This window comes from Protomyctophum parallelum (assembly GCF_964188405.1).
Source record: "Protomyctophum parallelum genome assembly, chromosome: 7".
In the NCBI taxonomy this organism is placed as follows: Eukaryota; Metazoa; Chordata; class Actinopteri; order Myctophiformes; family Myctophidae; genus Protomyctophum; species Protomyctophum parallelum.
In genome coordinates, this window is record NC_139705.1 from 17007819 (window position 1) to 17032141 (window position 24323).

Sequence of the window (24323 nt, forward strand, 5' to 3'; positions counted from 1 at the left end):
GTTATAAATATCATAAAAGTATAGAACCACAAAGAGCCACTGTCTGTTGCTATGCTACTGGTGGCAGTTAAAGGTTTGTCCTACATAATAGCGCTGGCAGGAGTCTAGCATGTCAAATATAGCATGGAAACACCTTGCCAGTGGAAGTGTGTCGCCACGGGGACAGCAACACACTCTCTGCTCATCTAAAAGGTGCTAAAGGCATCTAAAGTGGTTCCCAAACGCTTTCATTTCAAGCACCCCCAAATTGACACTAATTAGCCCACGGAAGATATGCCAATGACGCCCATAAGAGAAGATTTGTATGGTTCTAGCAGTGATTCTCAACCCGTTTAATTTCAAGGACCCCCAGTTTGACATGCATTAGGCTACGGACCCCCATTTAGTGGCATTTCAATCTAGAGACCCAATTTATATTGTAAAATCAAAGTTAATTTAACTCTGAGAGTAACAGGTCCATTTGTACACTCTCTCAGTTTCAGACCCATAAGGGTCCATTTGGTTCCTAACTATCATTTAGCTGGGGACCCACTGGAACTCCCTCAAGGACCCCCGAACCCCACTTGGGGAACCACTGCTCTAGTATAAGCCAGTGGTTTTCAACCGTTTCCATATCAGGGTCCATGATTTATTCTGCATTTGAGCCACGGTCCACCATTTGATGAGATTTTGCCTCTCTGAACCAAAACCTAAAATATTTTGTTATCGTTGGATAAGATTTTGTCCAGCATTCCACGCTCTATTGATGTTGGTACCATTAGGAGAGATAACAGGCAAACATTTATCAAAACATCAATTCTTCTACATTATCCATTTGTGTAGACTTCTTGTGAATTAAGTAATGCAGATGTTTACAATAAATTTACTCTTGTATAAAATTAATCAAGAGTTAAAGATTGATAAGAAATTCAATCTGTGCGAGTTCTGTCTCCTGATTGGATATAATTGGTATCCCGACCTGAAAATACATTTTCTGTTTGATAAAAAGCCGGAGAGACTCCTGTTACTGAACAAACACTCTACAGAAACGATTACTATCAGAAAATAGAGCAATACGCATTTTGACACTCAGTGTCAAGGGTCCATTAAGGCCATTTAGAATGTGTTACGTATAACATTCTATAGGACAACAGTGACGGGACTCCTCAACGTATAAAAAGGACCCGCCAACGGTTGAGAAAGAAATCTACACTTGGTGAGTTTTGTTTGTGCAAATAAAAACAAAGCCTTGTTGGCTCTTCTTTTTGATGAGCAAGTATGCTATGAGGGTTGGGATTATTATACATTAATCCTGCTTTCTCCTTTAAGACGAGGAGCAGAGAGCATCTCCAGCTCAGAGTCTTTCTTCATATTCACACACTGCACCATCGCTGAGAAATCATTAAAAGTTAAAACTTTGTGTTGCTGCAAAGCCCCCCCCTCCCTCTCTCCCCCCCACCTCTCTCTCTCTCTCTCTCTGTGCACAATTCATAATTTATCCTCTCTGTTTTCCAGCTCCCACCCGCTCTATTTTGTGGGATTGTCCACAAAGACTGTGTGCGTGCAATGGCGGAAGTACTACTCACATTTTGTACAAAAGTATCATTACCACAATGTAGAAATACTCTTACAATGTCACTGGTAGACTGGTTTCTAGGATTCTGAACTGTCTACATGCCTCCTCTGAGACAGAGAGTGAGTAGACAGGTTTCTGAACTGTCTACAGGCCTCCTCTGAGACACAGAGTGAGTAGACAGGTTTCTGAACTGTCCACAGCCCTCCTCTGAGACAGAGTGGGTAGACAGGTTTCTGAACTGTCCACAGCCCTCCTCTGAGACAGAGTGGGTAGACAGGTTTCTGAACTGTCCACAGCCCTCCTCTGAGACATAGTGGGTAGACAGGTTTCTGAACTGTCCACAGCCGCCCTCTGAGACACAGAGTGAGTAGACAGGTTTCTGAACTGTCCACAGCCCTCCTCTGAGACAGAGTGGGTAGACAGGTTTCTGAACTGTCCACAGCCCTCCTCTGAGACAGAGTGGGTAGACAGGTTTCTGAACTGTCCACAGCCCTCCTCTGAGACAGAGTGGGTAGACAGGTTTCTGAACTGTCCACAGCCCTCCTCTGAGACAGAGTGGGTAGACAGGTTTCTGAACTGTCCACAGCCCTCCTCTGAGACAGAGTGAGTAGACAGGTTTCTGAACTGTCCACAGCCCTCATCTGAGACAGAGTGGGTAGACAGGTTTCTGAACTGTCCACAGCCCTCTTTTGAGACACAGAGTGAGTAGACATGTTTCTGAACTGTCCACAGCCCTCCTCTGAGACACAGAGTGAGTAGACATGTTTCTGAACTGTCCACAGGCCTCCTCTGAGACAGAGTGGGTAGACAGGTTTCTGAACTGTCCACAGCCCTCCTCTGAGACACAGAGTGAGTAGACAGGTTTCTGAACTGTCCACAGGCCTCCTCTGAGACAGAGTGGGTAGACAGGTTTCTGAACTGTCCACAGCCCTCCTCTGAGACAGAGTGGGTAGACAGGTTTCTGAACTGTCCACAGCCCTCCTCTGAGACACAGAGTGAGTAGACAGGTTTCTGAACTGTCCACAGGCCTCCTCTGAGACACAGAGTGAGTAGACATGTTTCTGAACTGTCCACAGGCCTCCTCTGAGACAGAGTGGGTAGACAGGTTTCTGAACTGTCCACAGCCCTCCTCTGAGACACAGAGTGAGTAGACAGGTTTCTGAACTGTCCACAGCCCTCCTCTGAGACACAGAGTTGAGTGGACACAGAAATGGTATTGTCTTATAATAAGCATTAGGTTGGAAACGGGTAAAGCGTTCCTTTAAGGCAAAGGCAACACAGCTCAGTATTATTAGACAGACACATGCACACGCACACATACATAAATGCATGTTTACCCTATACACCGTCGATAACCTCATATGTCCAAAACTGTTATTTTCAGGAATTGAATTCAAAAGCATCAAAGGCTGCATAGCTACATATATATCTATATATGCTACCTTTGATGCTTCAGCGTGACGCCATAGAGCGATCGAGCGTGGCGTTAACACGAAAAATACACAAAAAGTTAAAAAGGCGAAGATAAGAGGTTTCTGGCCCCGGCCGACACAACGATATACATACATTATAGCAGCACAAAAACTGTGAGCGTAGCTTTCTGTGTCGGCACGCGTGTGTGTGCACGCAGTCATCACACGGCATCTAAATTATGCATTAAGTCTTAACACTCTCTCTCTCTCTCTATGCTGAAGAGTCGGCCGAACGAACGATAACGAGGCCCTGCTGCTCGACGCCACCGAAACGCCACAATTAATCTGCTTCTCCAACCGTCACTCCGTTTAACCCATTAAGACCTCAGGGGCAACAGTTCAATCTATGTTGTTGTTATGTGTGTGGTGCAGCTGAAACGTAAGAAAAAAAAAAACATAAGAAATAGCAGATGTGCAAGCTCGCAGCGTGGCACGAAGAGACGCGCTTGCGAGCTTGTATATCTGCTATTTGCCGTTCTAAACCAATGTCCTAAATCATAATGTTGCGTTCACACGGGCAGATGCAACGACGCAGTCTACCATTCATTGTCAATGGAAGCCAGCGCCGTAAAGCTACGAAGCAAATCCGAGGCTTGTAGCTGCTGCAAAAGCTACAACAGCTACAAATACACTGTGTAGCTTTGCATCTTTGTGTCGTTGCGTCTGCCCATGTGAACGCAGCATAAGAGTTATATATATATTTTTTCTTCTGAAAAACATCTAAAACGGCATGGAAGCTTTGGCGGTTTTATTGGGTTAAAGGGCCCTGGACGGATCACAAAAGGTGCATGGGGGGGGGTGGGATTAAAAAGTACAACGCTTTTATGAATACTGAACGGACCTTAGTCAGCACAATGAGCAAGGAGAGACATTATTCTAGGGCTGGGTGAACCTTTTATCAGTGGTGGGGAAATTGGACGAAATTGGACGAAATTGTTCGTAAAAGTATCAATACTGCAATGTAGAACTACTCCGTTACTTGTGAAAGTCCATAAAAACACATTGCTTCGTGTCGCATTTCGAGCTTGTAGATCTGACACTTGTCTTTTAACTAAGAAGTAAGGCATTCATTTGAATATGAAAAGACATAAGATTAGAATATGGAGATAAGAGGTCTCTGCTTCTACTGAGTGAAGATCTCCTTCAGAGGTGGTGATGTCATCCCAGAGAGAGAGAGAGAGAGAGAGAGAGAGAGAGAGAGAGAGAGAGAGAATTCACTCATCTTTCTCACCCCCAGTACACACACACTGCGCTGTGATGGTTATGACAGATGGCTTTTTCAAGGCCATGTCAGATGCATATCTGCCCCTCCCCCACACTGCCAGTCATCATGGATCAGAGCACGCACGCGCACGCGCACACACACTACATACATTATTCAAACGTATTAAACACTAGCAGCAATCGGCACATGCTTAGCTTGTTAATACATACATTCATGTATGTAGTGTGTGTGTGTGTGTGTGTGTGTGTGTGTGTGTGTGTGTGTGTGTGTGTGTGTGTGTGTGTGTGTGTGTGTGTGTGTGTGTGTGTGTGTGTGTGCAAGCGCTCCTTGCAGTGGTGGAAGAAGTAAGTAGAGATACTCAAGTACATGGACCTGTATTCACAGTAGACGCACACAAGCTTCATATATTTATGCTCAATAAAAATATATTCTAAATTCACGTTCAAGAGTTGTCTGACTGAACTACTGTTTCCTGCTTTCATTGACCTTATATTTTAGTCCATTTTCTCTTATTCACTTTTTTTCCACTCTCTCTCTATATCCCCCTCTCCATCTCCATCCGTCTCTCTTCCCCTCTCTCTCTCTATCTCCCACCCCCCCTCTCTCTCTCTATCTCTACCCCCCCCCCCTCTCTCTCTCTCCAGGGACAGAACCTATACAGAAGGGATGTGGAGTATTGTCATGGCAACAAAGGATGGATGGAACTTAAGACAAGATGGAGGTGTCGTCTCGCTTGGCCTCCTTTTCTCACAGAGATGGAGAGAAAGAAGGAAGGAAGGATCCTACTACATGGTAAAAAGCAGAGACTGAAGGAAGCGACCCATGAACTTGTAGATCTGCCATGTTCAAAATACTCTTACACATTTGAAAACTTGAAATGGCACATTCTGCTCAATGAGTACTCACACATGATGCATCGCATTGTGGCGCATTGTCTCTCTTTCCGTCTCTCTCTCTCTCTGAATGTCCCAGCATCAGTGCTAACTGCCTTTCTAAGCATATCGCCCTCCAACACACACACGCGCACACGCACGCACATACACATACACAACTAATGACGCTGACCTTTAACACAATAGAGCAGTGCTATTCTAGCAGCCGAAACGCAAGGTCAACTCATTACAGGACATAACTGATGGTGAAGCTGCACACGCACACCCACACACACACACACACGCACACACACACACACACACACACACGGACCAGGTGGCGTACACAGTTAGTTGGCGATTTGTCCCCAAATGCAACAGCAACAACAATAACGAAGGCCTCCACAATGTCACACCAGAATAGATATGGATGATGGGCGTCATTCCGGGTCAGATGTGTCATGTACGGTCACGGGATTCTAACCCATGCATTGGTTTATGGTTTATGATGCAGTTAATAGTTACCCATGTGTTGATTTTGATAGAAAATGTTTTTAGTTTTAGTCAAAGTCATTAGAATAAAATGCCATTTAGGTTTAGTCATATTTTTGTCATCTGAAAGGTGTTTTAGTGTTAGTTGACTAAATACATCTACAGTTGTTGATGTCGTCGACAAATATAGTTTGCCGGGCCTTGATGGTGTCGTAACGGCTGATTTTGCACGCTGAAAATAGCAGATCTACAATGCTGCATGCTGAGAATAGCAGATCTACAATGCTGCATGCTGAGAATAGCAGATCTACAATGCTGCATGCTGAAAATAGCAGATATACAAGGTGTCGATGCAGACAGAGTTAAGATGAGGTGTGACATGCATTAGCATACAAACTCCGCCCTCACACACATTCTAATTAACTGCAATCACATCTCCCTGCTCCAATAGCCTCCCCTCTGTCTGTCTGTCTGTCTGTCTGCTTGCCTGCCTGCCTGCCTGCCTGCCTGCCTGCCTGCCTGCCTCTCTCTCTCAATCAATCAGGGCTTTATTGGTATGAGAAAACGTGCATTTACATTGCCAAAACAAAAGTGGAACGAAATAACAAAAAATAATAAACAAATCAAATGCATGTACAATTAAATGGGAATGGAAATGTGTAAACTTGAACTTAGAGAGAAAACTAATTGTGCATTCAATGTCAGAAATAGTTAAAACATGCCAGGCAGGAAAAGTTAGGTTGTGATTCAACTTGTGGAACAAATGGCAGCCAACATTTCATCTCTCTCCAGGGTCTTTTCACAGCGACACCTTCATCCTTCTTAGCCTAGCATCCAGTGCAGGAAAAAGTACTCAAATGTCGGCGATTTTCAAATGGACGAAATATAGGGCTGAAGTGGTTAATGTAGCCTGTGTTGTGTGACAATAATCTACAAAGTAACTAAAGTTTTCAAATATTTGTAGTGGAGTAAAGTACTGGAAATTGGAAATACATACAAAATAAATACAGTGAAGAAAGAAATAATACTTAGTACTCGAGTAAATGTACTTTGTTACTTTACACAACTGATCGTGATGCACTGATCAATTCATACAACGGCGTAACTTGGCGTGTCAGGAAAAAAAGGCACATTTAAAATCTGCGAGAGCGGGTGGGAGGTCTCGTGAAGGTATTTTCTGGAAATGTATCATTTTCACACCATCGTCGTCGTATGACAAATAATATAAAATCAGGCATAATAAATCTCGGAAGAGCGACTCAGCGATGGCATCCATATTCATAATAGATATAAATCTTTGATTCCATGTTTACCTCCTACCCTCCCATCATCTCTCTCTCTCTGTGTCTGTCTACATCGTATACATATCATATATATCAGAAAAAACCTCAAATCAGAAAACCTCTTATCTCCATATTTTAACTTTGTGCATTTTTTCCCCCGTAAATTAACACCTTATTTGATCACACTACGGCGTCACACAATTAACAAACATCAAAATTAGCAGATCTACAAGCTCGAAAACACGGCGGGAAGCATCACGTTTTGAGCTTGTGGTTCTGCTACTTTAGAATTTGAATAGTGAAAGGTAACAGTTTTGTCCAGGTGAGGTTTCCACCCTCAACAGAGACGACGTCAACGCGGGGGTCCTATAGGGTGAATAAGGATGAGAACCACTGCTCCAGCACAGGTCACACTTTGACAACCTGTGCCTGCCCCGCCCCCCGTAGTAGACCGACCCGTCACCCAGTGGTGGAAAGTACTTTACTTGAGCATTTCCAATTTCCAGTACTTTTACTTCTACTCCACTACATCTCGGAGCCAAAATTTGTACTTTTCCTTCACTACAATTATTTGAAAACTTTAGTTACTAGTTACTTTGGCGATTATAAATTTGCTTAGAAAACATACATTAACCACTTCAACACTATACATTTCGGCCATTTGAAAATAGCCGATCTACAAGCATGTAGATCGGCTATTCTCAATTGATTTTCTACACATTTTGAACTTGTGAAATGGGACATTCTGCAATATGAATACTTTTACTTTTAGTACTTTAAGTACATTTTGATGCCGATACTTTTGCACTTTTACTCAAGACCTTTTTCAATTCCGTACTTTTACTTGTAACAAAGTAGTTCAAAATTGCCGTCACCCAACAGTATAGATCCGCCCCGCCTGAGCATAATTTATTCAGACTTATTTTTCATACTTCTATCTATCTAACTATAAATGCACCAAGTATCTGTGTGTGACTGTGTGTGTACGTACGTCTGTAATCCACATAACTCGAGAACCGTTCGCCCCACACGACACGCATGTTCGCATATATGGGCATAAAATAGACATAAAATAGACAGAGACATAATATCTGCAGAAGTCTCTACTGCTACATCAGAATGCTGTGTGCAGTACTTAACATAAGCAAGAGTACACATGTTACCAACAAGGAATCTGAATGATGGAATGCCAAGGGTCAGCCAGAAAATAGCAGCCAGGAGAATGAGACTATAGCAGGACACTGCCAAAGACACCCAAGAGCTGCTATAGCCAGCAAACCAGTGCTGTGGGAACCAACACACGGGCAACGGTCACGAGGACGTCCCGCATTCACATATGTGGATGTACGCCATAAAGACGCAAGAGCGCAACGCATCAACGAGCTGGCCACATGTACGGAGAACCGGGATGACTGGGAGCGACGATGGAGGGCTGGTCTGAGGACGACCTAGAGAGAGTGCTTTACATAACATAATGGGTCCCCCCTACCTCTCTGTACGAGCATGGTGACCTCGCTGCCTCGGGGACACTTGCTGAGCAGGTCCACCACCTGGTTGTGGGACATGTTCTGGACGTTCCTCTTGTTCACCTCCACCAGGATGTCCGACTCCTTCAGGCCGCGGCAGCGAGGGTAGTCCACGATCTGCTTGACCCGCTGGCCTCCGCCCGTCAGGCTGTCGGCGATGGTGAAGCCGAAGCCTGGAGAACAATGATATTACATTATGAATCAATCTGGCCGCATAGGCCAAAGCCATGGGCCATGCGTGCATGTGTGCGTGCGTGTGTGTGTGTGCATGTGCGAGTGTACCTTTGTCTCCCTTCTCCATGTGCACAGTGATGAGCTCGGGCTGTGTGGCGATGGAGCTGGCCAGCGTGGCCACATCGGCGCTGGAGTAACCATGGGAACCGATGGAGGAGGCGTCGCCCGACGGGCTGTGGGGGCCGGGATCGCCACGGAGCCCGTTGATCCCACCCTGGCTGCCGTGGCTGACAGAGAGAGGGAGAGAGACAGAGAGTATTAGTTTAGTACTCTTAGTCAAAACAAACATACCAACAGCCATCAGACTATACAACTTTCTCTCTCAAATCTCGGCCCCACCTGGACGGGGACTCGTAGGCCTCCTGGCCTCCTCCGTTGACGATGATGGGCTCCTTGTTGTCCAGGATGGCCACGGAGGTCACCAGGCTGGTGTTGGGGTCGTCGGGGTCAAAGGGCAGCGGGTAGCCCCTGCACAGCGCCAGGTCCACATTGGATCCGATGGGGATGGACTGGAAGATCTTCACCACCTGGGCGTGGGTGTAGCCCAGAACGATGGTGTCATTGACCGAGACGATCACATCTCCTGGAAATACAGTACATATACTATACTGTTAGCACCAACTGAGACGATCACATCTCCTGGAAATACAGTACACATACTATACTGTATTACTGTTAGCACCAATAACCTATTTTCAGATGGGGTCGACGGCCAATTACATATATCTTTGGGCGTCCTTGATATGAAAATGTTCGAGAAACATGGGTTTTTCAGAAAACCGTCAGGATTAAGAAGGCATTTGTAGAATCGTCCTCAGGTCTAAATGGGTTAAAATATGGAGATGAGCGGTTTCTGCCCCCGACAACAACAACCCGACGTGAAGGTTTTTTAGAGCACGTACCCGTCTCCATCTTGCCGTCCAGGGCGGCGGGCCCGTCCAGCACCAGGCTCTTGATCTGGAGGAACTCGTCGGGTTCGTCCCCGCCCACCACGGTGAAGCCGAACCCCCGGCGGCTCTTCTTCAGCTTGGTGTTGATGAAGGTCCCCGTCAGCTCCGCCGGGTTCCTCGTGAAGAACGGCTTCCCTCCTGCATGGGAAACATGTGGACATGTTGGTGTTGCTACATGGTTCTATAATACATGCATGGGAGACATGTAGACACGTTGGTGTTGTTACATGGTTCTATAATACATGCATGGGAGACATGTAGACACGTTGGTGTTGTTACATGGTTCTATAATACATGCATGGGAGACATGTAGACACGTTGGTGTTGTTACATGGTTCTATAATACATGTATGGGAGACATGTAGACACGTTGGTGTTGCTTCATGGTTCTATAATACATGCATGGGAGACATGTAGACACGTTGGTGTTGTTACATGGTTCTATAATACATGTATGGGAAACATGTGGACATGTTGGTGTTGCTTCATGGTTCTATAATACATGCATGGGAGACATGTAGACACGTTGGTGTTGTTACATGGTTCTATAATACATGTATGGGAAACATGTGGACACGTTGGTGTTGTTACATGGTTCTATAATACAGCCTCAGTCATTTTAACACTGCAAGCTTGTAGATCTGCTTTTTTTTATCTGAAAAATATTTTAAAAATGATTGGGTTCCCACGGCCAAAAAACAGAATTCTCAATTTGGGGGACCTTCACATGACAAGTTAATGTTATTATGGTAATAATGATGAAGCCTTACGTTTGGGCGGCCCCCCAGGTCCCGGGGGCAGGGGGGGCAGGTTATGGGGGTCCCGGTACGTCTCCAGGTGGTTGGGGGCGTAGTTAGACAGGGGTGCTCCCGCTGACGCGTGCTCTTCAATCCACTCTGTGTGTGTGTGTGTGTGTGTGGGGGGGGGGGGGGGAGACAACGCCAGGGAATCATTCATTTAAACATTTAAACACTCATTCTAGACATGCTGACATACTAACATTTAAATATCATTCATTTTTAAACTCTACTACACAGTACACCACACACAGACCTACAAGTATATAAAACAAACACATATTATAGCAGAACTATAAAGTGAACCACCTGAACCCTTGTGTCTCTCTCCTGGTGTGTGTGTGTGTGTGTGTGTGTGTGTGTGTGTGTGTGTGTGTGTGTGTGTGTGTGTGTGTGTGTGTGTGTGTGTGTGTGTGTGTGTGTGTGTGCGGGGGGCATTCAGCGACGATAGTGCGTCGCAATCCCTCCCAACTCAGATACAAGCTTGTTGATGGGTGAAAAAAGGGGGGGAGAAAAAGGAGTGGAACTAGCATAAAACCCTGGGGGACCCCAGTCAACTAAGTAGAACAGGGCTGAGTTAAAGGAGCAGTTCCCCCAATGAATGACACATCGTCTATCAACTACACACCCCATGACGCCTTGAATTCATGGAGACGTTTTAGCTTTTGTCGCATTGCTTCTTAAGCCAATAATTTGCTGACCGGTGGAAAGATGCTAATGCCTCTGGTTGGTCGGGCTATCAGAGACCGGTGGAATGATGCTAATGCCTCTGGTTGGTCGGGCTACCAGAGACTACGCCGGTCATCAAATTACTGGCTCAGGAATGCGACAAAAAAATGAATAACACAATCAAGCAAGGCTTCACGGGATGTGTATAATCGATAGGACATTTGCTTGAGTGAATACCTTACCTACAGATAATGTTCAATTGAGGACACACGACACACAGACATACAGACATAATGGTTATGCTGTGCTTGTACATCTTTAGAGTCAATATACTGTAGGGCTGCAACCGCTAATTGGACTAATTAACCAATTAACTGATTGATCAGTCACTAATGAGTCAAAAGGAGCTGAAAAACAATTGCAGAATAATCACCAGGAAAATAACGAGCAAAAATATCACGATGACATTCAGTATAGCATGAATACAAATCTCAATATTCACATATGAATAATTTAAAAGTCTGTGGCAACTCTTCAAATTCTAAATTGTGTGTTGAATCTTGAACAACAAAACGCAGGAACATTTCACTGCTATTTGAACCGAGCAGACAGGATATCAGAGATGTGAATGAAAACACAAGTCACACACTAAAGCAAAGAGTCAAATGATACCAATAACACCAAGTATGTATGATTAATCAAATAATACAATACCAAGTATGTATGATTAATCAAATAATACAATACCAAGTATGTATGATTAATCAAATAATACAATACCAAGTATGTATGATTAAACAAAGAAGAAGATACACAGTGAATTAGCAGCACATGTCCACAGAAAGCGTTTCATATGACAGGATGAGCGCTTTGGATATCATCATGTCTGGAGAGCGTTCAACACCCAAGCCTTTATTGACACACGTTCGAACAATCATCAACCGTTGTCCGGTCGCCTGCGTTATTAGCAGCAAAAACGGCTGAAAAAGCGCTAAGCATAATGGTTTTGGTAACGATTAACACACCGACTGTCATGGACGTGGATCCCCGCTTTTTTATGTTTTCAGTTAGAGATCGTGCCAATATACTACTGTCTATCAGCGTCTCCGTGTCTAGGAGATAAACCTAGTTTCTAATCCCAGATTCCGATTCTAATCTAAACAAGCTTTATTTACGATTTGTTGTGAGCTTGTAGATTAACATTAGTCTGGTTTATATTTGTTGCCGGAATCCGTCAATATATTTAGTCTTAGCATTAGTAATAGTAGCTTAGTTTTTATTTAGTCAACACTGTTAAGCGCTTGGGAAGAGGAGCGCTCCAGTGCATCGTTAACATAGATATAAAGGCACATGGCAGCTCCTATAAAGCTTATCTGTGGACACGGCTACTTAGAGCCCTCAGCTGCGGTCGTCTCCATCTCCTTGACCTCTGGTCAGGAGCTCAATCAAAGGTCACATGGGAGAAACCACGAGGTGTTTCTGCCCTACTGCTGTGACACAAGATTCCCAGACTGGACCCAAACCCAAATAATGGAAGAATTGGGCGATTAGGGCATAGAGCTGGGGCCATACGGACACAATCAAATATCACCATATTATTATTTTACCCAATGTCTCAATATCAATATAGGGACGATGGCACCGCAAAGCCATAGGTTGTGAGCTTGTTGGGTCTGCCATTTTCACCATTTTCAACATGTTTTTAGTTTGAAAGTAGAAAATACAGTTTAAGTTATCAAAACCAGGGTCTGAAAATACTACTCATAACGATATTCCGATGCAAAGATGATATCTATAGCTTCATGTCACACGACATCCATATATCGTCTCTGTCGGGTGGAAACCTCATATGTGCAAAACTGATACTTCTCAGGATTCAAATTCACAAACATGCATCACAAGTAGCAGATTGACAAGCTCAAAACACTTGCAGATCTGCTACTTTTGACGCTTTCGCGACACTGTCACAATTATTACATAATCGCTTAAAAACAATTTTAGACAATCGCAATTATCTTTGCATAATCGCCAATCGTTCCATGTTGAAAAATGTATAAGAGGTTTCTGGCCGACATGGATCTACAGTCGGCGAGGAGTCGAGGAGGAAGACGACCACAGCAGTGAGGAGGAGCAAACTTAGCGCTTCTATAACTCAAACGTGAAGAATGTAAAGTAAAAAAGGAATGAAGTTGAGCAGGAAACGAACCTCGAATATAGCGCTGCTCACCTTCAGGAGGCTGCTGGTACTGCGGCTGCTGCTGCCCAGCGTCCAGAGGCAGCTTCCTGCCTCGTCTGGCCTCCACCACCGGGTTCTCGTACTGGGTCTTCCTGTTGATGTGACTGATACCGAGAGAGAGAGAGAGAGAGAGAGAGAGAGAGAGAGAGAGAGAGAGAGAAGAGAGAAGAGAGAAGAGAGAAGAGAGAGAGAGAGAGAGAGAGAGAGAGAGAGAGAGAGAGAGGGGACCCATTGGTTTGGGGGAGTGTGAATCACATTGAGTGACAGAATCGGTCTGGTGTCTCTACAAGCCCTGGTTAAAGTATGTGTGTAATAGTATATAATAAATGTGCGTGCGTGCGGTGAGGTGTTGGGAGATTGTGTTCCACTTACTCCACATAATAGACCCCGTACACTGGGTCGTCTATCCTCTCCCACCCTGGAGGTAATTCTGAAAGAGCACAGAACACGTTAGACAAACATAACATGCCATGACAGCCCAATGATGGAACATATACTGTATTCTCCCATCATCATCATCATCATCAGTGGAGAAATGGTAAGAAATGCGTTTGCTGCCCGCACCCAGTACAAAAACACTGCTGTCTGCCTACAGGGCAACAAAGGGCATGGAACACCATGCTTTAAAGGCCGCTCACTCAGATCAGCAAACACAAGAATGCTGTCAGCATTAAAAAAAGACAGCCTGGACAATGCTTCACATGTCCCATACTCCTCTCCCTTCCCTGAAACATCCCAGACTCTTTTCCCTTCCCTAAAACACCCTGGACAACGCTTCACACGTCCTAGACTCTTCTCCCTTGGGTGCAGTACTTTGTTTAGACAGTACATGGTTTAGACAAGTCATTGGTTAGACCAGTCATTAGTCCTACAACTACAACCTATCTCAAACCCTCACCCTAACCCTAACCTCCCATGGGGCTCCTAAACTTGTATGCACCCCTCTCCCTTCCCTAAAACACCCTGGACAACGCTCCACACATCCTATAGACTATTCTCCTTTCCCTAAAACTCCCTGGACAACGCTCCACACGTCCCAAATGCTACCGCACTTGTGTGGGGACATGTGACCCTCACAAGTAATAATAATACTATATGCACACACGCACGCGCACAGAGAGAGAGAGATAACAGGCATACAGTTAAGAGCTATTAAGCTGACATTCACATTAACATGGGCTCTGGTTTCCCTCACAGACAGAGTCCTGCTTCCACAGTGTGTAGCACACAGGCTACATTACATTAATCAATAATCACTCATACTGTCTGCTCCTGATCTGACACAAACAATAGCACCTCGGAAGACAGACGTCCAAAGTCCTGTAATCGACTTCCCGATTGCGTTTCGCATCAGGAATCGTTTGTGTGCAGCTCACATACGCGCCAAGGGACGGCAGTACAATCCAAAAGAATGCCAGCTACTTGGGTCTGATGTGATCCCGTTTTAGAGATTCCTTAGACCACTAAATTGCTGGTCTACAAGGCCACAATGCAAAACGTTCGCCTTGAATGGCATGCTGGCAATGCACTTTTTGACAAAGATATTCGTCAAAACAGCAACTCTCCAAAATAGGGATCGTACGGACCGAAACATATGCCATGGGTAGTGGGTACACCCTTCGGGGCATGGTATGGTAAACTGCCCGTGTGAATGCAGCATATCTGTAGGCAGAGGAATGGCTGTATAACTTAAGCATTATAAAATCCACCTACCTATGTCACTGTCTTGGTCTTCTGTATGGACCCCTTCTTCTCCAAGGTCAAAGAGAGCAACATGGAATACATGTCACAGAGGAGAGAACGGAGTGGAGTGGATGTATGGGTGTATGGATGGACGGATGGATGGATGGATGGATGGGGCAGGAGATAAGTGGAAGAAGAACGATGGTGACAGTCCAGGGAAGAGGAGAGAAACACACATCCCTTAGTTTCAACAAGTCATAATATTATACACAACTACCACTGGGTTCAATATCTATAAACTCTACAAGCAGACATAACCACTTGCACTTAAAAAAAGAAAAGATCTATAGGCGTGTAGAGCTTGTAGATCGGCTATTTTCAGTATTTTACACGGCACTCTTTACATGACAAAGTATGGCATTAATTGATGGGGGGAGACATAAAAACATGGTATTTGCCTGCCAGCACAGATATACAATAGCTCAGTAGTAGTAGATCAGTCAGGGGGGGGGGTCCCTATGATCAGCTGGTCTGGGTCGAGGCCTGAAAAGATTGGGACCCATTGACTTGCATAATTATAATGTTCTCTATATTCCTGTTCTGACCACTTGATGGTGCCGTTTCATAACCTATGTTGTGATTGTTGCTGCTGTCAATTTGTGTTTTTAGGTTTGTAGCCTCCTTCCGTTTCATTTGGGATTTTAAGGAACTATTTTCTGTTCTATAGAACACATGAACCTGAAAGAAAACCTACGTTGTTTGTTACTGACCGAGGAAAAGACTAAGACATGAATACTTATGTCCATTTGAGTTCCCCCTTTGTTTCTTGAGACAAACTCCAGGTTTAACTATTTGGAGCATATACATGTACAACATAAATGCTAGTACTGTAACTAAGTGCTATGTACTAATACATCACAATGGCGCCCTATCATGTAGTCGTGTATACCTAGAGTTTCATTGTACAAATATTCTACTGTTAGACGGATGTCTGTGTTTGATGTATTATGTGTTGTTCTGGCTTACTGTAAATCGCCCTGGATTAAGAGCCTATGCTAAATGTCTCCTAAATTGTAAATTGTACATGCCAAATCACAACAGAGGAATGAGAGCTCAAGTGCACCCTCTACTGGTTCAAACACCACAGCACAACAACATGCAGGCTTCCACTTCTACATTCTTTCTAGTATTCTCCCACTGACTGGGGCACCGGTTGTGGTCCCCTATTTAGTCTATTATTTTTTAAAGGAAAAAAGTAGGCGATCTGCTATTTTTAGAACATTTTGAGAAATCTTGACCTAATGGGGGGGGGGGGGTCCCTAGCCTGGGCAGCATTCCTTTACATAGGCTGGAACTCACAATGTGTCGCTTCGTGCCGCATTGTGGGCTTGTAGATTGACTATTTTCAATACGTCTTAATGGGACACACCGTTTTGTGAACCAGCAGCGTGTTATTAGAGCAACTTACCATCGTCGTCACACTCCTCCAGAGGTTTGGGGGTCTGGTCTCCTCCACAGCGAGGGTCCAGCCATGAGGTGGTCTTTGTGTTGTGACTGAGGAGGGGAACACAAGAAAGAAGAGCACAGTTGAAGATGGGCCATCATCATCATCACCACCAGAACACAACACAGCTCAGCAGGGGCTCATGCATGCATAACAGGTGGAAACCTGCTGTGTCAGGGATTTCCCCAAAAGGTAGATTGCAATCTACCAGTAGATCACTACTTCACAATTCAATTAAAATGGCATGAGAAAACATAATGTCTACACTACCAAAGCAAGGGTCAAAATATAATAAAAACTGTTGAACATGGGGAAAGTATATACAGTTGGAGGGGGTACAGGCATTTTGTAAACAAAGCTTTAGGGACAAATAGCAGCATTTTTTTCTCACGACTATTTCAATAAATGGTATACAAAATAAAAACTCTGATTTAAGATGCGTTTAAAGGTAGAAGCTTTGTTTACATGTGCAAAGTCCAGCGGTCTACTTGTTACAGATAGTAGTCCTTAGGGTGGTTGTATTCCATTAGCTAACGTTCTTTTGTCGCAACAGTTCACACATAATCCACATGACATGCCCCTAAAAAAATACAATTTGAATATTTTTGGCATCTGCCACTTGAATTAAGGCGACATGATTAATTGATCCAAAAAGGGCCTGTCAGCTCTAGTACAACTGCAAACCCACAATGCAAAACTTTGTTTTCAAGAGTGTTACGCCAGTAGCATTACAAGTTATCCAAAATAAGAAAATTACCAATTCCATTTCCGACCCACTATTTCACATTCAAAGTCCGTTTGTCTTATATGTAACACCAGCACCGTTATTCCAAAGCCCCCTCAGGTAATTTAAAAAAAACTATTTTCAGTAATGGGACAATCATTTTTGGGGGTCGTTAGATCTTGTTGAGTCATTTTTAAAGTATAGCTCTCAAGTCGAAAACGTGTGGGCACCCTGTTCTACGTCCTCCTGTGTTGTTGTTGTTTTTTAATTATATGTGAAAATAGGAATAAGAAATGCACACATGTCAAATGTCAAAGCAAGTTCCTATGTGTTTTACACAATGGCTAATAAAGGTATCTGACTCTGAATCCACAACCGTTACTATATCGTTGCTATTGGGCAGAAACCTCTCCAAATCTCCATAGCATAACTTTGTGTGTTTTCCGTAAATGAATTCTCTACTTGATCATACTGCAGAGATCTGCTTGACAACAACAACAAACATCACCAGTTAGTTACAAAGCAGCCTATCTCCATCGCTCACTGTTAAGACCACAGCATAATTAAAAAGGTAGTGCAAGTGATAATCTTTGGTTTAAAACATTTTTTTGTTAAAAAGCTAAAGCTCTATATTGTGACAGTACTCATTGCTACAGAGTTTTTGTTCAGTAACAGTGTTAAATAGCTAGATATTGTGAAAGTAATCATTGCTATAGACTAGTGTTTGTTCGGTACCAGTGTTAAATAGTTCTATATTGTGATTGCTATAGTGTTTGTTCAGCAACAGGGGTTTCTCCCTGTCTCTCCAGCTCTTTAATAAACATAAAATACATTTTCACGTGGGTTGCCAATGTCACCCAGAATAGACCTACCCATTTATCAGCTTCTATTTTATAGTGTTCCAGTTCTAATTGTGTGAATCATAACTTCAAATCACACTTTGTTTATCCTGCATCAATTCTCTCAAAAATAAAAACCGGTATCCCGACATGAAAGTGCATTTTATGTATACTAAACAAGTGAGAGAGACAGAGACCGATCCTGTTACCGAACAAACACTCAGCGATTACTAGCAACAGCATAGAGCTATAGATCTAAACGTTTATTTTAAAGGTAGGGAAGTGATCTTTTTTGGTTAAAACAAAAAGTGTTTTATGAAAGGGTTAAATCACTATATTCTGATAGTTATCATTGCTCAATAACAGGGGTCTCCCTGTCTCTCCAGCTCTTTAATAATCAGAATATACATTTTCAGGTAAGTGAGAAATTTTCAGCCAATCAGGAGAAAGTAGCCATTTATCAGCTTAATTTTTACAGTGTTCCAGTTCCAAATTTGTCTTCTCATTTCTTTGTGTCATCACTTACAATTCCACTTGTTTAATCTGTATCCTGACTGAGTTATCCTGATTGGATAAAATTGGTATCCCGACCTGAAAATGTATTTTCTGTTTAATAAAAAGCTGGAGAGACATGGAGACTCCTGTTACTGAACAAACACTCTATAGCAAAAGTACCATCACAATATAGAGCTTTTAAACACTTATTTTAACCAAAGAAAATCACTCACCCTACCTTTAACAAAGGAATATCACTCATACTGCAAAGTGACGATGACACGATATATATAAAACAGACATACAAATAATAGTGCTGAAGGCGGCGGTACACTGCAGCCATATATCCTCCTGGTGGGTGTGTTCTGCAGGCCTGTAGTAGCAATAATCCAGTGTGTGTGTGCGTGTATGACTGTATGTGTGTGTGTAGCAGAGAGAGAGCTGGAGGCAGTCAGGTGGTGGTGAGAACTCAGAGGTTATGTCTGAGTGTGATCTGTTTACCGATGAGCGCATGGGGGGGGGGGGGGGCATTGGGGGGAGGGGGTTGCCATGCCGCCCTGACAGGGGGTGGCATGTCGAATGACAGGGGACAGGCGGTGGGAGGAGCTAAGAGGGGCAGTCATCCCGGGAGACATTTCCCTGACAATAGGTGCAGGTAGCAGTGTTGCCATGTCCGCTTATTATAAGTGACGTTGGGCTTGTTTTTCTGTAAAGCTGCTTGTAAATATTGGTAGTTGTTGGTTGTGTTTTTTTTGGGCTTGTTGCGACTGTAGGTTTCTAAAGTGTAGGCTAGTTGCTTATTTGGGCTTGTTTCCTAATGTCGTTTAAGCCAGTGATTCTCAAACATTTCCAATACTTGTCAAAGACCCCAACATAAATGTATTTGTCCAAGGACCCCTACATCTAAAATATGTTGTGCCAGGGACCCCCATACCAGATTTGTGCCGTTAAAATGTTTCAAAAATATTCCACATTTGTCACTTTTTTTCAATATTTGTTTTGTTGAAAATAGCAGGTCTACATGCTATTTAGACCTACTATTTAGATATACATGCTATGTAGATCTGCTATTTTCAATAGCCTAGTGCCCTAGTCGCTTCTTTTGGGCTTGTTTTCATAGACCTTGGATGCTTATTTCTCTCAAACAATCTGGAAACATTGGGTGCAGGTAGTGATGGTAGAGGGTGGCCCTGAGATTGCCAGCATGTTATTATGGGCACAATGCAACAAGCCACTGAAAGAGCCAATATTACCCAGGCTGTTTATTTTAAGCGACTTTGGATGGTTTCATTCCTAAAATGAATTATTTATTTATGGCCCGGCCGGTACGCATAGTCATGTGAAATTCATACGATGAAGTTCCTGAGTGCTATATCTTTGTGTAAACATATAGCAGCAGGCCTACGTTTTCTACATATCAATATTTTCAGTCGATTAAGAGAACAAGCAGCGAATGATGCTCCTTTCAAAATAGTTTTTTTTAGTGTGATAAAAGAGTGCTGTTGCATCTGCTCTATTTGGAGTTTTCTAAAGGTAGTAGTAGCGTAGCAAGGTAGACTAGTACAGTACTTAGCACGTGTTAGCGACACACCTCAGTCCTATGCAGCCAAGCACATTTGCAATTCGCTCCGAGCCCAGGGTGTGATTGTTTTTGTTGGATGGTCCACAGCCCATTGTGATGGGCGGTGTGGGTGATTACCTGGGGAAGGGGGGGGTTGATGGGAGAGAGGGGGACCCATGCCTCTGCTTTTGATCCCCCCCACCCTCTGCTCTTTCATTGTTATGGGCAGTGGGGATGTGTTTCATCCCCGCTTCTGGTCACACTTAAATACACACATTTCCTTCATGTAGAATAGATTGACTGATAAGTTTGATATCAGGGAGAAAAAGATTAGTTAGATCTTGTTGTTGTCGGGAAGAAACCTCTTATCTGCATGCAGTATTTTAACGTGTTGTTTTCCGTAGTTTAACACCCTACACAGCGTCACACAAAAGCATCCAAACAAAACAAACAATAACAATCCCATAGACCACGGCTGCCATCTTCAAAAGCCATGCATTGGCTAGCGAACACACTCTATGAAGTACAGTCCTCTTGTGGGATTTAAGGGTGCATACTCTAATAAATAGTTTAGGGTACATACTGTACTCTAAATACTTATTCAGTATTTAAGTCTGATGTCATTTTGTAGTGCTACGTTACGTCCGGGTCCAAGTGGCACCATGCTCCCGTCCGCATCTCATTGTAAATAGAATATCTAAACGTGTGAATCTTTTTACAATGACGTTATTTTTCAGAAAGGAAGCCATTGAGGGTTAAAATGGGTCTTAATGCTTCCAACTCGAGTAGAATTATTAATGTTTTGTACAAGTGACTATTATTATTGAAGGTGGCATACCATTTGCTCTGTAAAATATTTCGGGGGCATATTTAGAATGTGTGCAGGCTTGAGTATGTTTAATCTAGTTTGCATTAATGAGGATTTAGTTGACACAATAAAATAAAATGGCGATAGTATTCCATGTGGGGCAGACGGCCTGTCACAGCCAGATTTGGGAGAGCAGCGCAGCTTTGTTTTTGCGAGGAATGAGACTTTCGTGGTTGTTTTCGTCTCAGATTTAGTCAGACGGAGCGTCACAGTATACTGTAACTCTATTGGGACACAAAAGTAGGACCCGGAAGTATCTCAGGAGGGGGCGCTCAGGTCACAGCTAAAATACTGAATAGGGGTACAATGAAGTTCTCCAGGTGGAATTGGTAACTAAATGGATTTTGATCAACGTCTGCCTGTTATCTCTCCTATGGTACCAACATCAATACAGCATGGAAATGTGGACAAAATCGTATTCTAACGACAAAATATTCTACATCTTGGGTCCGTGGCTCAAATGCTGAATAAATAATGGACCCTGGTATGAAAAGGTTTGAAAACCACTACTGAATATAAAGTAGAATTCTAATAGTGAGGTATTTAGTACATACTCTATGAAGTAGAGCTCTTAGAGTGGGGGTTTCAGGGTACACACTACACACACTATTCTAAACACTCAGGGGTACATACTCTATGAAGTAGAGCTCTCAGAATGGGGGTTTCAGAGTACACACACTATTCTAAACACTCAGGGGTACCTACAGTGTTTCCCAACCTGTGTTCCGCGACACTTTAGTGTGCCGTTTGATATGTCCAGGTGTTCCGCCTGATTTGACCGAAAGTAACACTTTTCATAGCCTAAAAATCTCGGGGCACATCGGCGCCGTTAACGTGCTGCGTTAACGCGATAAATAAATATCGGGGTCTCACTCTGCACAGAGCCTCTGAGCCTCTGAGCGGCCAGGAGGCGGTGTGTGTGTGTGTGTGCATGCATGCACGTGCGCGTGCGTGCGTGCGTGCGTGAGAGAGGAGGCGGAGACAGTGCACTCTGTGTCTGTGAGAGGGACGGTAAACAGTCAGCAACACGTTCAATTTCTATTTCTACTAAAGAAAGAGGCAGCGATGGAGCCATAAGTCCATATCCATAAATTCGGGGACATAAATTGCGCAAAATACTGTTAAACATGACGGCAGCAGCCTGCTCCTAGCTGTTGTGTGCTAAGCTAAATTATCATACGGAACCACAACACTGCTTTGACCAGGGTTGCCACATTTCGTGACTGAGAGGGAAACAAGCAACCAGGTCTATGAAAATGTTAACAGGCCAGATCAAGACAGAAAATTCGAAAATAAATCTAGAATAAGCAACAATATTGCTGACTGTCAAACATCATTGTCCAATGTTGTTTTAGAGCAGTGGTTCTCAAACATTTTCATGTCAAGGACCACCAACATTCTAAGAAATGTACAGATAAACAAGTACAGTAGTTTATAATGACTAGACGTGGCAACACTCAACAGTTCTACAAACTCACAATATGAAATATAAAAGGTATTAATAGGCTAGTTGTATTGTTAATAACCATAATTAGGGATCCTGGTCTAAACCCGTTCTCAAGGACTTGCTTCTGGTCATTATTTAGGTAGCGCACACGTATTTTGAATGCCTTCGGCAGAGTTCAAATGAGTATATATTATATATATACATATATATATATATACACACCGTATATCTAGGTAGATATATACGGTGTGTGTATATATATATATATATATATATATATATATATACACACACCGTATATCTAGGTGTTCCCCGAGATTTTGAGGCTATGAAAAGTGTGCCCTGGGACAAAAAAGGTTGGGAAACACTGCTCTATGAAGTAGAGCTCTCAGAGTGGGGGTTTCAGAGTACACACACTATTCTAAACACTCAGGGGTACATACTCTATGAAGTAGAGCTCTCCGTTCTCCGTGTAGGCCATCTCCCAGTTGTCGGGCAGCGGTCCCAGGGGGTCCTCAGGCGAGGCCAGGGTCTGCGGCTCAGCGAGGAGGGTCTGCTGGCCGCTGTCCGCCGTGGAGGTGGCGGCATTGTTCAGGCCGTAGGAGGGCGCGTTGTCGCGCGCCGGGTACGGCCGCGCGATTCCGCCACCGCCGCGGAGCTCGTCCGGGTCGCTAGGGTTACCTGCGCACAACAAGGAGGGGGAGGGGAAGAGGCTACGCACTAAGGATCCTGGGTAACAACAACCACCACAATGACAACACAAAGGAGCACACGAACGAGGAAGAGACAGAGGTGGATTTTACGTCTCGCACATCTTATCACAGTTCTTATTTGACACAATATAAAAAAAACAAGTCTATATGGGAATTCAGAATGGGGAAAAAACGCTACCGGTTAGGATGTGTACATGATGTCAGACTTTGGTGCTCTATGGTTGACTAGTGAAAATGGGCTGGAAGTGATATTTATGTGTTAAAATAAGTGTTAAATAATAACGTCTATATACAGTATTTTGATAGTAATAGGGTATAGGCTATAAGTGTTTGTTTATCTCTTTAGTAAACAGAAGGGGAAAAAAAATCAGGCCAAGATAACAATTTCCTCCAATCAGGAGAGAAATCATATAGAATACATTGTATTCTACCGGTATATGATTTCTCTCCTCATGGCTTTAGTCCTGTATTCAGTAGCCTACATACTCAAGCCCAAACAACACCAATGACTTGCCATGCAACTCCTTGCAAACATTATCCACATTGGAAGTTGCAAGGTGCGGTTGACCTTAAAAAACTGTTTTGTTGCAAGGTGTTGCAACTGTGTGGTTTGGGCTTAAAAAGTCCAAATTGGAACACAAGCGTTGTGGCGTTCTCTCTCTTGATTGGATGAAATCTGTAACCTACTTAAAAAGATATAGATCTATAACCTTTTTTAACAATAAATAAACTGTGCATTTGAACGCCCTAAAAATATCACTTACAGGCAGCACCTATTTAATGCATGCTTTGTCTGTGTGTGGATGCCATTCATACTTAAATATAACCCCCTCATCCATGGTCTTTGTGAGCCTCCCACCCACCCCATTCCAACGCTCCTCCGAGTGACTCACTGAATGAATGGGGGCTCAGGAAAATGCAAATTTCTTTAGTAAACTCCAGGTCCAAACTCTCTGCTACTGTGCTACAGCACCCCCCTGGACCCCCTCCCGTCGCCGCTACAGCATCAGTCTCCTCCCACAGGCGTTAGACCCCTCCCCCCCCGTCCACTTCCGTGGGCCTTTCAGGGGTGATCAACATGCTAATTCAGCCCCTCTGTAAGCCAGGCTGGCATGGGGCAGGGTCGCCAAGTCTGCTTATTTACCACGACTTTGGGCTCGTTTGTTTCCAGAGTTGCT

General features: G+C 43.7%; 1 protein-coding gene across 1 annotated transcript in view; it reads right to left on the bottom strand.

Moving 5' to 3' along the window:
- Positions 1 to 24323, bottom strand: part of LOC310861017 (membrane-associated guanylate kinase, WW and PDZ domain-containing protein 1-like) — a 131438-nt gene that overhangs the window by 31613 nt on the left and 75502 nt on the right. The window contains exons 6-15 of the mRNA XM_083768269.1: positions 22876 to 23113; positions 16463 to 16548; positions 15025 to 15063; positions 13684 to 13741; positions 13303 to 13415; positions 10380 to 10505; positions 9562 to 9747; positions 8999 to 9242; positions 8708 to 8886; positions 8366 to 8598 (exon numbers count right to left, since the gene is read on the bottom strand). Of these exons, the coding sequence (XP_083624395.1) occupies positions 8366 to 8598; positions 8708 to 8886; positions 8999 to 9242; positions 9562 to 9747; positions 10380 to 10505; positions 13303 to 13415; positions 13684 to 13741; positions 15025 to 15063; positions 16463 to 16548; positions 22876 to 23113 (1502 nt within the window). The remainder of the gene's footprint in view (positions 1 to 8365; positions 8599 to 8707; positions 8887 to 8998; positions 9243 to 9561; positions 9748 to 10379; positions 10506 to 13302; positions 13416 to 13683; positions 13742 to 15024; positions 15064 to 16462; positions 16549 to 22875; positions 23114 to 24323) is intronic.